This window comes from Rhea pennata, chromosome 2 (assembly GCF_028389875.1).
Source record: "Rhea pennata isolate bPtePen1 chromosome 2, bPtePen1.pri, whole genome shotgun sequence".
NCBI classification, from domain to species: Eukaryota; Metazoa; Chordata; class Aves; order Rheiformes; family Rheidae; genus Rhea; species Rhea pennata.
Window position 1 is genome coordinate 80235372 of NC_084664.1, and position 16885 is coordinate 80252256.

The window sequence follows — 16885 nt, forward strand, 5'->3', positions numbered from 1 at the left end:
ACCATCATGTGCTTAGCACTGGCTTTGCTTCAGAGAGACGATGAAATCCGTCATTTGCCTGTCCAAAAAGTTTAATTTTCAAATGTGGGCACTTTCATATGGCTTCCACATTTAGGACTGGTGTTTATCTTTCTATATTTTGCCACATACCTACCAAGTATGCAAGCTATCCTTTGAGCTAGGCTCAAACACAGGAATTAAACTTTGCATGCAATTGTCCAAAAGCTGTACCTCCCGTATCAAGTTGTTCCTAATAAAGTAAGACAGGGGATGGGGGAAAAGGGAACGGGTAGTAATGAAAGCCTCAGCCACACATAATCCCTGGTGTATTAACCCTACTCCCTTCCTGGACAGCATAAGCACTGATAACTCAGAAACAATCTGTTAGATAAAGTAGCATTAATCAACAAAGTTGAAAAAATACCAGTCAGGAGTCTGGTTCAAAGAACCTAGAAAGGGCATACATAGCCCATGATTCTCCCAGACTGAAAAGGGAAAGCAAAGCACACTTTTCTCTTTTACAGAAGCTCAAACAAACCAGTATCATAAGATGTCGACAGATTTGATGCTGATGCAAGATGATTGCACATTGATCAGAATAAATTTTGTTTCATCTTCTCACAAACTGCATAGATTTTGTTAGGAGCCTCAACTTACTACACACAAAGCCAGGCACTGTATCCCCACTGTAAACATAGTCTGTGTACCAAATCAACACCCTCCCCAAAGAAATGGCAAGAAATACAGACAATTCTACACTGGCCTTTTTAGTTGGAGCTGTTGGCAGCAACAAAAAAAGGCACTGACATGCTTGAAAAACTTTGGTATTTATAGTAAATATTTTTATAAAACGAATGGGGAAATAGTGAAGAGTTTAGGAATATGATTTTGTGAGCTGAAGAGGCAAAAATGTTATTATGAAAAGGAAAAGTAAACTGAACTCAGACATCTGAAGATATTTACTTAAATACTCATTGCTGGAGAAGCAGCTCCTCAAATACAGACAAATACACAAGTTAACAGGGAAAGAGTAGCATAAATACTTTCTTCCTTGGAAAGCAACTATTTAAACTTTTAATGGATTTTTCTATATTTTTAAAAATAATAGATACTTTACACTACAATTTAGCATATTGCACTTCCCTTCTTGTTTCTGGTAAAAGGAAAAAAACCAAACATATCCTAATTAAGTGCATTCGTTCCTCATTAAGGGCACAAAGGTGCTTACCAGTCTCAGTGCTACTGAGAAAACTAACAAAGAGCTGCCAAATTCAAGAGCCATGCTAATGTGTTTGTAGCATTTCAAATACGTAACTTAAAAATGCCAGTACATCGCTAAAAATCCAGAATACAACTCTGCATATCTATTTTATTAATATATACATAGTACACTTTCCTTTACTCAGGAAGTGGACAAAGATGCACAGATCTGAGGAAAATGAGGGCACAATGACAAACATCTCTAAGATAAAAGCCAGGACACGGCAATAATATTAAGGGATGGAGAGAAGTCTTTCAAGGGAGTAATTAGCCCTCAAGCCCAGAGCATAGAGAGCCACATACCTTCCTGGGTTACCTGTAATGCACAAGGGAGAGATATCAAAATGCTGAAACGGACACAACACACAGTACATGCACTACTCTGACGAAGCAATTATTGGCTGTGGGATAGGACTTTTTTGGAGAGAAGGGAGAAGGCAGAGGTTCTCTGGCAAATTTTGATGCTCCTGGCATGAACTCCAATGGTCCCTCTGGTCTTATGCAAGAAGCCTGGTCTCAAAGCAGCATGACCAGGATCCTAATTTCTTTAGCTGTAGGAATATATTTGGCAAGGTAGATTTAATGCAGTTGAATTTTTCCCCTTTAGTTTTGTTTGTTTGTTTGTTTTTGTTTACATCAAGCATTACAAAAAAATCATGAAACTGTTCAATACAGCTATTTCATTCTGGCTTGAGATGGCATGGTTCATTTGCAGATCCTTCCTACAATAACTCCTCCTATAACACATACTCATACATGCAGAAATATTTCACAAAATTATTCAAGCTATTTAATCTGCTTTTTTCAGTTTCTCTGCTCATGAAGCCCTGTTCTGCTATAACACTACCACTGGCACACCAGGAGTGCTGTAGCAAAAATGCTGGGGAAAGAATAAAGACGATGCTTCTTACATCAGGCTCTGGTTACATACGTAGGAGAGACTCTCTCATATGCATTTCAAAATGCACCCTTTTTTTCCAGTCACCCTGCTTTTTCATGAGAGCTGTATCCAAAAGAGCAAACAGTAAAATTAACAAAACTGCAGGGACCATGAGTCTCAGCAGCAATGGATTTGTCTTCACTAATAGCACACAAACCTGTTTGTCTAGAAATGTATACTATGCTCAGCACCAAGCATCAACGTACCCTAAACCTGCCTCAACAAGCCAGGAAATAAACTAGGACATGTCTCTTCAGAACAAGGTTACTCTTCGGTTTTTCGGAAAAAGTTTCCCCTTCTCACACACACTTTTTAAAAGGGAAAAAGACAGACATTCACGTCTCACATCTGAGTATATGTAATTGCTCAGAAAAGAGAATATTTTATTTTGATTCACATTGAGCATTATATTGTAATATAATAACATTAGTGGAAAAACCAACTGTTGCCAATACATTTTTTCCTGATACTTTCCATGCAAGATTTTTATATATGCTATAATATAGGCATTTGTTTTTTGTCAGCTGATTTTTCTGAAATGCAAAATGGTGCATTTATTTTGAGAAAATTTTTGTAATGACAAGTAAATCACACATTTAGGATTCTCACTACAGGCCCCTTTAAAAGTGATGTACAAGGAAATATAATTTACCGGGTAAATTATTGCTTCTTTATCATAAAGAAATTTTTAAATATGGAGAATTTTATTTTTTACTTTAAGATAAGTTTATATTTAGAAATAAGGAAGCCAAATAAAATACATTAAGCCTGGAATCAAGCATATAGATGGCTAAACCAGGGATCTAGAAAGATGATTCAAACAAAAATTCTTTTTATTCTATAATTAATTTATTTTTATTAATCCACTGAGGAGCTGAAAAGTGAAAACTCACAAACTACAGCAGACACTAATGCCCTATACCCTTTTCACATTTATTGTAGTGGTAGATTCAGGAAAGATTCAAATCTAGTCAGTTCAAGAGTAATAAACATATTTAAAACTAGGTAAATCTAATTACAAAAACCTTTACTATAGTGTTGAGAGAAAGATTTCTATGTAGACAAATACCTAATTTTTGAAACTGCTCAACAGCTAGCTGGTCTCATATACCCAAACCTCTTAACTGTGTATTTTATTATGTGTGTTCTCAGAATGACAATCAAGATACCACCCCTTTTCCATTCCAATAAAAAGAAATGGAGAAGCTGATCAGAACTGAATCTCGGACTGATGAGATCTCCAAATGGCAATCACAGACTAAATCCCACTGCATCCTTTCAGGTGACATACATAGCATATATTGCTGGTGCAGACAGTCTAAAGGAAAAGACAAAAACAAGAACCTTTACACAACTCCGTCACTGAAAAGGTATATATGTTATATCCGTTATTAAAGGTTTCCAAGGGATTGCCTTGCCAGCCCTGGGCTAACTTTTGCCATTTTTGTTCAAGAGAAGTTGCTAGATTAGGCATACTTCAGTACTATATAAATAAAGAATTTTGGAGAACGTTAAGAAGAGAGATGCCACAGAATAGCAAAACATACACAGTATTTATACAACCTAAAACATTCCCTCTGGATATTTTTCTTAATTTTAGAAGAAACTTACATAGATTTTATCTTGCTGATATCGCTGAAATAAGTTGTGCATGATGGAGCCTTCATGGAGATCTATTAGTGCTGCCATGTCTTCCACACTCTCTGTACTTGTTTGATGCATAGGCGTTACTTTTTGGTGTGTGATTGTGCTCTGTTTATAAGTGAATACCTGAAAGAGGGAAGAGGAAAAAAAAATCAGAACACAAATTCAAAAACTCATACTTAAGAAGGGAGCTTTCATACCTGCTCTTGCCTATCCAGTTTACCAATAGGCAGAAATGTGAGACATAATAGCCTGTCATTCATCCCTTATTCTAAGGCTCCTAGGACAATAATTAAGGCCCTAAGGACATACAAAGGGGTCATAAAAAACTAGCAGATACTGACAGTACCCTGAGGGTTGATGTCTCTTCTGGACAAGAAGAATTTAGTTTCACGCTGGACTACTTTAGGACTTTATTGGTGTGGGGGAGGGCACAAAAAAAAAAAAAAACCCCAAGCAAACAACCTTTCCCAGAAAAATCAAAATAAATCCTCAACCAAACAGATAAAATGCCGCCGCCTCAACAGTAAAACCCACTCATATTCAAATTACTTTCGGGAAACATGTTTTACACACAAAACAGCAAAAATGAATGTACTGATCTAGCAGGGCTACAAGTGTTTGTATGTTTGATCCAAATTCCATTTAAATATTTACATTCAATTCTCTGATCAGGAACACTACTAGGTTAGGTCATTATTATTAGCATAATCAGCACACTAAGTTCAGTGTGCTGCAGATATCTGAAAGTAAATGGGTGAACCTATTCCTAATCAATGCTCTTCTGAGACAGATTTCTGAAGACCACTCAAGATGCAGAGTAGCAAAACACTAAAAAACCAGGATTTAAATACTTAGTCATAAAACACTTCTGTAAAACTATTATAAATAATCTCAGAAGATGTATATATCCCCAATAAAGTTAAATAAAATTTTATGACTATTAATGACATCACTAAAGATTATAAAGTAATTGTTTTGGAATTCAGCTTCCCATTTCCTCTTAATTCACATCTTGGCAACTCATACCTACAGACATATGTCTGCATTTTGTAGCCAACACTACTTAAGGAATTAGTCCCTGCTCACGTAACCACTGCTTTAGACTAAGAAAGACAAGCTGTGGGTAAATGTGAACAACTGAATAATGTGGAACACAAAAAACTTTCAAAATCTTTTGAACTAATATTTATAAAACTTTCACCTGATTGAAGAATTGCAATAACTATAGCCCAACTGTTTGTGAACATCTCAGAATTGTCTGTGTGCATTGTGGATTTACACAGTATTATGGAATGGAGTAGCGCAGTGCAAGAAGCCAAGGCTTCTTGAGGGAAAAAAAAATCACAGACTTTCAGAAAAAAAAAATAAAACAAAATATATGTAATATTCTTGGTAATGAAAGACTGAAAGGGGATAGTCAATATCATTATAGGATGCTATTCATAAAAATAGATTCCTGGTGCTCAGTGTTGCATGATTTTTTTTCTGTCTTGCTGAGGTAAGTGAGAAAAAGAAACTAAGGAAGCAGCAAGCTTAATGTATGTAAATGACTTAAAATTAAAGCTTTGCACCAGAATACCCACCAAAGGAATAAGGAGAATTGCTTGACAAAAAGTGTTCATTAAAATCATATCCCAGACTGAACACACCAAACAGACAATGAAACAGTTATAGCCATCATTCGTACCAAACAGAGTATACTGGGGGAAGGATAGGGAAAAAGGAAGAGGAGGAAGATTCAGGAAACAAATTTCTAACAGGAGCTGGAAGATAGCCCAAACATCAATGAGATATACAAACAAACAAGAATGTTTCTGAAGATTCAGGATGATCCAAAATAAATTCATAACCATGGGAAAAGGCACACATGCAGGGATTTGAGCAATATTTTGTACGAAACAATTATCAGGTGGCAGGTGAGGAGGCAAGTATTTGTACTGAGCACATAGATGTTGGCCAGCACACAGGAAACAGCAACTTAAAAGATATTTGTGGCAAGAGAGAAAGAGATTTTTCAAACAAAACGAATGAGAACAATCATCAATAGTAAAACTGTTGGGCTGAAAATTGTATTAGGGAACACAAGACTAATCACACAAAAAATAATACAGAATTTGAGATAATTACATTTTAAGTGGAATAAACGGCAGTTCCTAACTGGAAGAACTATGGTGAAAAAGCAAAGGTAATACTGCAGAACAAAGAATAACATAAACTAGATGATTTGGAAATAAAGGTGAAGTAGAGCAAATTTTAGAAATGTAAGCAACTTGAAATGAGGCTACATATCAGGAAGATGGAATTAAAACAGAAAAATAGACTCAACAGGAGAATTAGGAAACTAGAATATGATAGCACATGTTCTGTGAGTGTGGGTCACGTGAACATAGAAAGGAGAGAGACCATCATTTCTAAGAGCAGAATTTTTCTTAGTGATTTCTATTCTTTGATATGTGATGCATTGGTTAGTACAGTATGCAGAGTTTTCTATTAATTGTTAAGCACATTTATAAGCCTATGGAATGAATGAAAACACATCAAGAAAAATAAAATGACAATTGACCTACGAGGAGCAGGATTATGGTGTCTATAGTTTAATTCTTCTCTCTTGGAACCAGTTTCCTCTTGTTCAAGCTGGTCCATCTCATAATTTCAGCTCTTCCACAGGTTGCTTTCTTGTTTGGATGAGGAAATGGCTCTGTGAGCTGATTCAGAGCAATGCCTGCACCCTGACCAGCTAGAAAGCACACTCACTGGTCACACTGGCTGTGACCCAAACTAGAAGGGTCAAGGGCCTCTTCCTCCATATTGGGGAGTTATTTTTCCATTACTTTTGCAGAATCATGCACCTTTCAGACTTTTAAACTTTCCTGATAAATTTGGTCAAAAATCAGCAAACAAGATCAGAGCCATTTGGCAGGGCAGCAGGATCATATGCATAGGCCTCATTTCCTTAAAATGGGATTTTGGTAGTTCTAGTACTGAAGCCCTGCAAGCCCTGCTTTTGTTGTTTCATCTTGGCTTCCTCCTTTTGCAAGTCTGTGAAAATGCTACCTTGAACTTTATCAATACCAATCAGATGGTTGTGCTATAAAATAGTACAGCAGAAGAAATCCACAGGAAATAGAAACCTCAAAGCCATCCTACAGGGTCAGAAAAAAAAAGGGGGGGGGGGGAATGAAGAAATAGATTCCTGAACTTTAAGACTTAGAGCATGCTGGCAGAGTACAGGAGCTTGCATCCTCAAGGGTCTTGCCAGCATTTCTAGAAGGTCAAGTAAAACATGTAGGAAACTTGGAATAAGATTTAAGAGAAACTTAAATGAAAATTCAGCATAAAAAACAGTTTCCTCTCAAGACAGAATAGAACAAGATAACAAAACATGCTGAACACGCAGAAAACTATAAATTAAGCCCCTAATAGACAGCATGCAAAACAAAAACTCTCAAAATTACCATAGAAGTAAAAATTAGAACTTGAGATAGGAATGAACAATGCAAAGAACAACAGCAAAAAGAACAAACTTGAGAAATTCAAGATAAAACAGTAGATCTTGCTAAACAGTAGTAAAGAGTATTTCATTGGGAAAGAGAAAAAGTGCTTCAGAACAACTTGACTGTATTATGGCTTACTGGTACCATGGTAAACACACCACAAATTGACCCAAATGGGGCAGCAGCCTTAAAACCCAGGGGATCAATGGTTCCTGTATCCCCAGGTAGCATGGAAAAAAGCTGCACTCTGGGATTCTACAGTAATTTAGAAGGGAACTATCAAACACCCAGATATTAATACACTGCTGAAAAGAGAACCGATACCTGTGGACTGTTCAGTACCAGTCTTCAGGAAGAAAGTAAGCATGATTGAAAGAAAGTAGTTACATGTAACTGAGTCAGCTTTCTCTTTCTACGTTAAAAAAAGAAATGAAAAGAGAGATAAAAAGAAGGACAAGAGTATTTGTCTGAACATTAAAAACATTGAAAATAGGGTGACACACACAAAGCATGAATCCGAAATATACAGGTTTAGTTATGATAGCCTGTTTCAAAGCTTTTAAGATATGATCCAAGTCTTGAATCATGTTTCTTTGGTAATCAACAGGTTTATGGTTTATTAGTCCAATTCTGCTCTCTCTAGAATTGAGTAAAGTTTATCCATCTCACCAGAATAGAGAGCTGCACTCTGAGCAGTACCCAAGTCTCCCTGTCCAATGACAACATCATCTACAGCATTTGTCAGACCTGCTTTGGGATACAATGTCAAGCCTAGATATCGAGAGTGGGAATTACATTCCTATTTCAGAAGTATTATCCAGATGGGAAAGAATGAGAAATAGAAAAAGTTAATTCATCATCCCACAAAGACAACATTTGCCTTGCACACAGAGCCAAGGGAAAAGAAGTTAGAAGGAAGTCAGTGACAGCATGCAAGCTATTCCAGTATATGGGTATGACTGCATCGCATACGCAGACAGATTCTCACATCACCATCTGAAATATTATCCAGATACCCAACTGCTGCTGCAAGAAGTACATTCTCTTTACAGAAGATACTCTAATACATTCTAGGAAGCTTGAGAACTTACAACAATACGCACTGAAATTAAAGGTAAGATTCTGCAGATGAATACTAGGTAGTATTTTTTTTTTCCCCCTCTCGAAAGCTAGCAACTCCTAAATCCTGTGCTAAAACAAAGACATATAATGAAAATGATGGCTTTAGTAAATATATATATTATTTTGCCTATTCATAAATACTGCTGCATCAGCAATGCAATATTGTACTCCACAATTCACAAGCCTTTACTAAGTGAGTCTGTCATTTTATACTTGGTTAATAAAAACACAGTTTCTAGAATGCCATGCAATTTGGAATAATCTGACACAGTATTTTAAGTGAATATGCTCTTGTAAATCTACCTAGGAGTTTACTGGAGAATTACAGCAGGTAATGCAATCAATGCACAAACAACCCACAAGTTTGAAACAAAAGCTTGCAATTAAAATAATTTCACTGATGCTTTTAAAAGAGCATGAAAACAAGCATGAAGAACTTAATATTCCCCACTTCTTTAGGTTGAAAAGGCATTTTTATCCTCCACAATTGATCTGGCATGAGAGAAGTCTTTCAAGTCTTTAAGAGGGGAAATGTACCACAAAACAATGTCTAATTAATTTTCTGCACTGACAAGTTAGCCCTAAGCTCAAGATCTAATAGAAATTATATTTTAACACTAGATCTAATTTGTAATACGACTCATTAGCACCAGGAAAGAATGTCAGAGCAGGCCCTCAATGACAGGAGCACACATACTTTCCTTCTCACTGTATCATTTCCTGATGTGATGCCAAGTGACAAACACCCCTGCTTGAATAAGGTCATTATACGGCAGTAAGGGATTTCACAAAGGCTGAGTCAACTGAATTTAGAGAACACCAAGCTAAGTATTTGGATAAAACTCATCAAAAAACATACAATCCTTATTTCTTGCAAAACCTTCAAGTCATACTTAGGCCATCAAGTCTACACAGAGCCAAAATGGGATCAGATCTTGGGGGGTGTTTCTCATAAGCAGCTCGGGTTTTGTTTTGATGTTGATAATCAACATTTGATGGGAGAAAGGCAGCTGGTACCCTATACGATACCTCATTAGCAACTAAGTGTCTCAATTATAATAGCATCTTCATGATTTTTGTGAGATTTCTTTGAGATTTTTATTGAGAGGCAGCATTAGGTCTGTCTACAACTTAGAAACTCTGATACAAGTTAGGTCATTTAGAATCATAGAATCAATCAGTAAGGTTGGAAGGGACCTCTGGAGATCATCTAGTCCAACCTCCCTGCTCAGCAGGGTCATCTAGAGCGTGTAAGACAGGGTTGCAGCCAGGCGGGCCTTGAAGATCTCCAGAGAAGGAGACTCCACAACCTCTCTGGGCAATCTGGTCCAGTTTACAGAATTCGCTTTCTGAAATTTTGTAATATCATGTTGAAAAGTTTAGACATTATAAACATTTTAACACAGTCTCTTTTATATATAAACCTGAACCCCTCATCCCTCTCAACTACAACTGATAAACAATACAGACTCAGTTCTCTTTTTCAATCCAAAGCTATTTTCACTATTTGAAAAAGTACTCCCTATTCTTCATGGAAAAATACAGAGGCTTTAACCTGTGCCAAACAAATGCAAAGAACATCCACCACACTTCCCTCTCCACAGGGTTAAGGATACTCAGCTTTTGGCTTCAGCCCCACTATTGGAAGACACCAAGGCTTCCCAAAAGCCAGGATGGTGATCTCATATTTAAGGGTAAGAGGAAGGACTCTTACAGCAGCCTCTGGCAGACAGTGGCAATGAGCACCTACTGCTTCTAACAGCAACTCTGTCTGCACCAGGACATCTGTCAATGGTCTTGAACTCCCTGCTGGGTTCCAGCATTCACAGTCTGAAGTAAAGCATCTTATAGTCCTCCTAGATGGGACCACTTGCATGTTCACACCTGGGATGTCTACTGAATTGCTGCTCATCTTGCTGGACATATGCAGCACTGTGAACCACAATGGCAACTGAGGGCACTAACACAGCTAGATTAAATTCAGAAAATTAAAGAAATTACCATCTCTGTTTTTCTGCTGTCTCTGTCCTCTGGAGACAAGCACCTAACAGCAAGAATGGCTGAACTAGGATTCACAGCCCAGCCTGCACATGCTAAAACAAACTTGCATGGACTTCAGGTTACCTTAATACATTAGGAAGTAAGCTGGTAAGTCAGGAACTGCTCTGTTTGCAGTCCAGCTGTTCCCACCATGCAGACAGCACTCAAGCGTGACCAACTTAACTGTTAATAAAACACACTAGACTCAACTAATCTGACAGTATGTGATTAATGCCCAGTACAGAATACAGCAGTGCTCATGAATGTTTACATAATTTAGCACTTCCTTGTCATCTGTGTTGCTGCAATAAATTAGAAGGCTTCTTGGTAGAGGATAACACAAAGGGAACAATCAATGTCTCTTAGCTGTTCTTTTCTATTTAAGAAAGCTTTCTAGTAACTTTAAGTGTAGTTTACAAGCTGCAGAAGATAAGATCTTTGCATTGAAAGCAGAAATACCAGTCTTGTCAAGCTGTTAATGTAAGTTGTTCAAAGACATATAAAACAATGAAATAATGGAAGATATGGTTGTTTAAATATAAAATTCAGTTAGATGGGGGAAGAGAATCCAAGGAGGTGTCATACTATGTCATCTGAGAAACATGTTTACAAACAGCAAAAAAAAACAACTGTACCTTTCTTCAATAACACCTATGGTATTAGCCATTGCAGCATTTGGTCAGCCCATGGACACCAGAAACAAAGTTAATGGTGACCCAAAAAGTGAAGCCAGCAGTCTTTCTTTCATTGCCCTGAGGGCTTGCCTACACGTGCTTTTCACATAGTTAATTCCAACTGCTACAGTGATAAAATAAAAATCTGTAAGAATGGACTGAAACCTCTGGAGGAGTTGGCATGTATGTTTTAGACATCAATGCCCTCAGTTTCCCAAGGCCTCTTTTTGCTTACAGTCATTGACCCCACAGCAGAGAAATAAGAGCTGAACATATGCCAGCATAATACAGTGGACTGTACACAGAAACATCCACTAAAAAATATCAACTTTTTCATTCTCTGCTGTTGGTCTGGACTGAGGATCATCCTTTGTGTTTCCCTTGTGTTTAGAAGTTAAAAGAATGCAGTGAATCTTACCAAAACTCTTTATACTTGAGTCCAAGCAGAGAAAAGAGGCCTTGAGGTCACATTACAAACTGTGGAATGCAACATTCCAAGGAGAATAATAAATCGTTAAAAGCCCAAGGACCCAAAGATTAAAAACAAAAATAAAAATCTAGTAGTTTACCTTTTTTTCTGGACAGATCAGTAAGACTATAGATACTTAAAATGCAGGACAAAGAGACTCTTTTATAAATCATAACCAATTTAAACACAAATGTAAAGCAGAATAGCTATCACTATTTTAAATCCTATGGTTAATTTCAACAACAGTGCGATCTAAGTAATACTTCTGTCTGATAACTTACTATTTCTCTGTAAGAGCTGACCTTAGACATCCATTCCATTGTCAAAACACAATCTTTCAGGCAACAAGATGTACCAGGGCCCAAGGCTTACTTTGATGCAACACAAGTTAATCTTTTTCAAAACAACAAAAAACACAATGAAGTTTCTTATTCATTAAATGGTGGGGGAAATTAAATAAAATTATAAAAGGCACTTACAGATGTCAAGAAAAGAGATATTATTAACTAAACTGACATTGTTTCCACTGTGAGCAATAATGGCCTTTTCTCCAAATACCACATGCACACACCATTTGTTTTCCTATCCATTCTGTAGAATTCCGGTTATCTATCCTGAGACTTGCCCCACTCTCCATCTTCCCTTCCCATCTAGTCCACTTTGCACATTATTGTAGCTACCAAATAAATTCTGTAAAACTCTCTACAATCTTATCCATTACTCAGCTTATTTCTAGCTATTCTTACTTTTATTTCTTACTTCCACCAGCAAAACTTCTAGATCCTTCCCTCACTCTTCCTTTCTTAAGGCTTGTCAAATTTGTCTATGAACTGCTGCATTTCCTGCATCTTTGCACTGAATATAGTTACCTGCACCTGGGACATGCAGAGTAGCAGCTACTACCCATGTCAAGTGCTGGAAGCCTGTCCCACACATCTGCCTACTCCTCTCACTAATCTCTGGCTTGCATCATCTTCCTTGAGCAATATTTCCACTAACTCCTTGGCATTTTCACACCCATGCAGAAGTATCCCTTTTTACTTCTGAATTTCATGGCATGGAGAAGCATGCTGTCAGGACGGCAATCCAATTTATCACTGTAGTAGAGCTTAGCAAAGCTGCTAAATGAAACCTCTTTGTTGTTTCCCTACATGTTGACTAATGTCAATAAACTCATCTGATGAAGGCTCCCCACCGAACGCCTATTCTGCCAGAGGTATTTCAAGACAGTTTATTACACACGCTGATCTGTTTCCATTTGTAGACAAGCCCTGCCATCAAGTATGAACAAGCTTTCAATTATAGGTTCAGTGCTCATGACCCTTCAATTGAGCCTGCCTACACACACACAATGAAGAAATTTAATTCAAATTAAACACACAAATTTTACCTAGATTATCCTATAGTAAACCTCCAGGCAGGCCATGCTAATTCTAAGAGAAGAAAAAAAAAAGTGTATCTAACTTTCCTTGAAGGTGACATTGTATAACCTACAGTTCTCTGCACCTGAAGACACCACAAAGCTTGATTTTAAAAAATCCACTCATCTATAAATATCACAACCTTGACACTGCAGAAAATGCACAATACTCCTGGCATGTCTCTGGCACTTGATTAACCATGGAAAAGTACCCCTTTCTGTTTGTGAATTGAAGAGTGGAGGGATCACTGCTGCCCAGGCTTTCCCAGAATGCATAATCAAATAAAACAGTTGAACGGCAGGACATGCAGAAGATACACTAAGAGATGAAGTCTTTGGCCCCCTGTCAGACATCAGGTTAACAGCAGAGTCTGAACTGGAACTCAGCTTTGAATGCCTAGAGAGTAAGTCATGGAAGAGGCTGCACGGCACTGTGAGCCGAAGCACAAAGTGTAGCTAAGAATTTATCAGAAGAATCAACATCCAGGCCAACCTTTCCAATTAGTTCACTTTTTTTGGCAGGAATCACTAAAAGCAGCCTCCACTTGCTGACATTACACAAGTGTGCCACTGTAAGCAGCACCTAGTAAACAGAAGTAACAACAATATTCCCTTTACTTCTAACCTGCATCACCTTAACTAGCTCAGAAGAAAGGAGGATGAAAATTGAGGTTTCCTCTTCTCATGAGGAAGACCAAAATATTATTAAAAAAAAAAAAAAACATAAATGACCTTCACCATTTACACATTTTCCACACAATACAAAGTGCCTTTATGGATAATACAAAGAACTGAAAGCACTAGCTTGACTGTCAAGTTCATTTAGAGATTGACTGGAACTCCCAATCTTAAATTCATATTTATTCAGTGATTCATATGAGATAAACAATGATTATTTGCAACTGAATGAACAAGACAGAATTTGAATAAAACATCCTGCTATTAAGAACAGAAACAATTCTGTTCAATAATTAGCCTAAAAATTATACCAGCTTTTTCTGAGGCACAACAAAACAATCTCAATAGGTTTATAGTTTTTTTTTTTTTTTTTTTTTTTTTTTTTTTAAGAAGAAGGAAAAAAAAACAGTAGGCAGCTGACTGGATTGCCTCTGCATCTACAATACAAATAGTCTTTGTAAAATACTGCAATAATAAATCTAGGGGCAAATATAAAGCAGTGCTTTAAGCTCCAAAGGGCTATTCCTGTCAAGCAAGCCTTGTTCTGCATTAAATGAAAAAGGTTTTATTTTGATGAGGTTTGCTGGGATGTAGAACAAAGCAGAGCTCCTCTGAGCTATGCGGAGGAGACATTTCACAGCAGCCCAGAGTACCAGAGCCACCGCAGGCCTTCCATCTCAAGTCCAAAACCTGAGCAATGAACCTGTGCACAAACATTTTGGCTTTGTTCCTACCTTTCTTTCAGTGCAACACTGTGTGTGAACTCAGCCTTCCAAACTGTCATGGAAGTCACTGCGACCCACAGGAGCAGATGGTGACCAAATCCTGCAGGGATCTTTCTTTCTCCCCTTTCCACACTTTGATAACCTCCCTAATCTGCAGCAGGCTGGACCTTCTGCACTCATCAGATAGTGATGGAGGATGAAAGGCACGGCCTGTAAGTAGAACTACTTTGAGAACAAGGATATTGTTTACACCCAAAGGCTGCCCTCTGACTCATTCACTCTCCTACGCTTGATCTGCTTGCAATGCTCCAGGAGAGCAAAGACCAAGTGTGGCACAGCCAGCACCGCGGGGACAAGCCTTCTCTGTGTGACAGCAAGTGCAGCACTCCTGCTGTGGTCGCACCACTAGGCTGTTAGTTGTGACATATGCACAAAGTGACCAGCATGGGACTGCTCATCTGGAGAGCGTGAGCCAGGCAACTGCACTGTGAACTTCATTAGAAAATCCTGTTATTGCTAAAAGAGAAATTTTGTCACAGCATCAACTCTAAAAACTAAAGGTCCCTGCAGTGACCTCAACTCCAGCTGAAGCTGGAAGCGTATCCCACGCAGCTCCTTTGAAAGGAGGGCAGCACCTAATAGGCCCAGGTGCTCAAAAAGACTGCTACAAAAGACTAGGGGGAAAGGGAAAGAAAACACAGCAAGCAAGAAGGACCCTTGCAGTATGGGAACTCCTCTGGCCTCTCAGTGCTCAAGGGAAAGTATCTGCCACCCTGGGGAGCCGGCACTTTTCCAGAGCCCCGTCCTGACCTGATGGAGGGAGAAGTATGTAACACCCAACGCAGCTGTGCCAACAGCAGGGCAGCTCCTGGCCATGGGAATTTGCACCCTTAGGAGCCAAGTGTGGCTGAATGACCTATAAGAGTGTCCTGACAGGCTCCCGTGCTTATCTGTCTCAAGCGATATGGCACGCTCTGAGATAAAGAATCCTGGAGTCGGGCTGGAAAAGGGCCCACAAGAGAAACACAGAACTACTGCAAGATCTAGTCACTCCTAGGGTAAAAGTCAGGCTAGCTGGGCCAACAGGATTATTACAGTCCTGAAAATCAGCATCCACAGCAGATTCAAACAGTAATCTTCACAGTCCACATAGCAGCTCTATTTTCTTCCTGCCTGTTCCTCCTGTAGATGTTACACTGCCTACTAAGGATGCAATCACACTCTTCCAGAATTTTCCACTAACAATTTTATTTCTGTATTCCAGCTACAAACTTTCTCTGTTCACACTACCTTCTCAGTTTCCTTCTCTCTTCTCCTTCCATCCTCCCCTTCCCTGCACTTGCTTCTCTCCACAGTTGTACTTCTCTTTGGAGTCACTGTTTTCCAGTCAAACCTTCTAAATATGGCTAGTCTGGCAAGGCAAGACGTTACTTTCAAATCCATGGGTAAATTTAATTTTATATTTATCTTTCAAGTAAACTGCCCATTCCCTGAAATGCAGATAGAAATGCAAATCGTAGAATCATAGAATGGTAAGGTTGAAAGGGACCTCTGGAGATCATCTAGTCCAACCCTCAGCATAGCCCATACAGGGGTTGAACCTGCAACCTTCGCATTAGCAGCACCACGCTCTAACCAACTGAGCTACTGCAGGACAATAAATCAAGTTTTCAGTTAACTGGTTCTTCTTCTGTCCTGTGCACACCTAAAAAGAGGTAACACCTTAGAAAAAAATGAAAAGATAAAACACAAGTCCTGACAAAGAACAGTGTAGAGCCCTTACTAAAAATAGGAAAGTAAACATTATATTAAATGCCCTGAAACAGCATGATAATAAAATAATATAAAGGAAGAAGAGTATACTGCCAGATGTTATTTATGAATCCAGTGTTTAAGGCAAAAATGCCTATTGCATTAAGTTATTTGTAAAATAGTTTGTGAATAAAAGAAATGACAACTTGTACATGAGTAAATAAAGCTCAGACATATGCAATCTTGGTTTTCAGATTTCCTGATATTTCTTGACAAAATTCTTGTAAATTCATTATGTTTCCATTTTATTATAGTCTCTCCAAATCTTGGCTTGGTTTCTTGTACTGTAAATATTGCACACCTCAAAGCAATAATATTTGATTGTACTCAAATTTCTTCATCAAATTTTTGTTCACAACTGCAATACGTCTGTTTAACCTTGACTCTCCCATCTTAATTCAAAAAGTTCTTCAGATGTTTCCGTACAGATAGTTTCTCAAAAAAAGCAGAATAGGTAAAAGGTTAATACAGCAATAAATTGGTAGAATTCTGAAATCATCCCTGAGGCACTGATTTTCTAGATCTTTTGATTAGCTCTGGTGAACGTTAGATATGTGTCTAGTATCACCTTTGAGCCTTTAAAAGTAAGGTTTTAATTTTCTTT

At 38.1% G+C, this 16885-nt stretch overlaps 1 protein-coding gene across 1 annotated transcript in view; it reads right to left on the reverse strand.

The window, feature by feature from the left end:
• MYO10 (myosin X) overlaps positions 1 to 16885 on the reverse strand; it is a 174563-nt gene that overhangs the window by 95642 nt on the left and 62036 nt on the right. The window contains exon 3 of the mRNA XM_062569834.1: positions 3812 to 3970. Coding sequence (XP_062425818.1) covers positions 3812 to 3970 — 159 coding nt within the window. The remainder of the gene's footprint in view (positions 1 to 3811; positions 3971 to 16885) is intronic.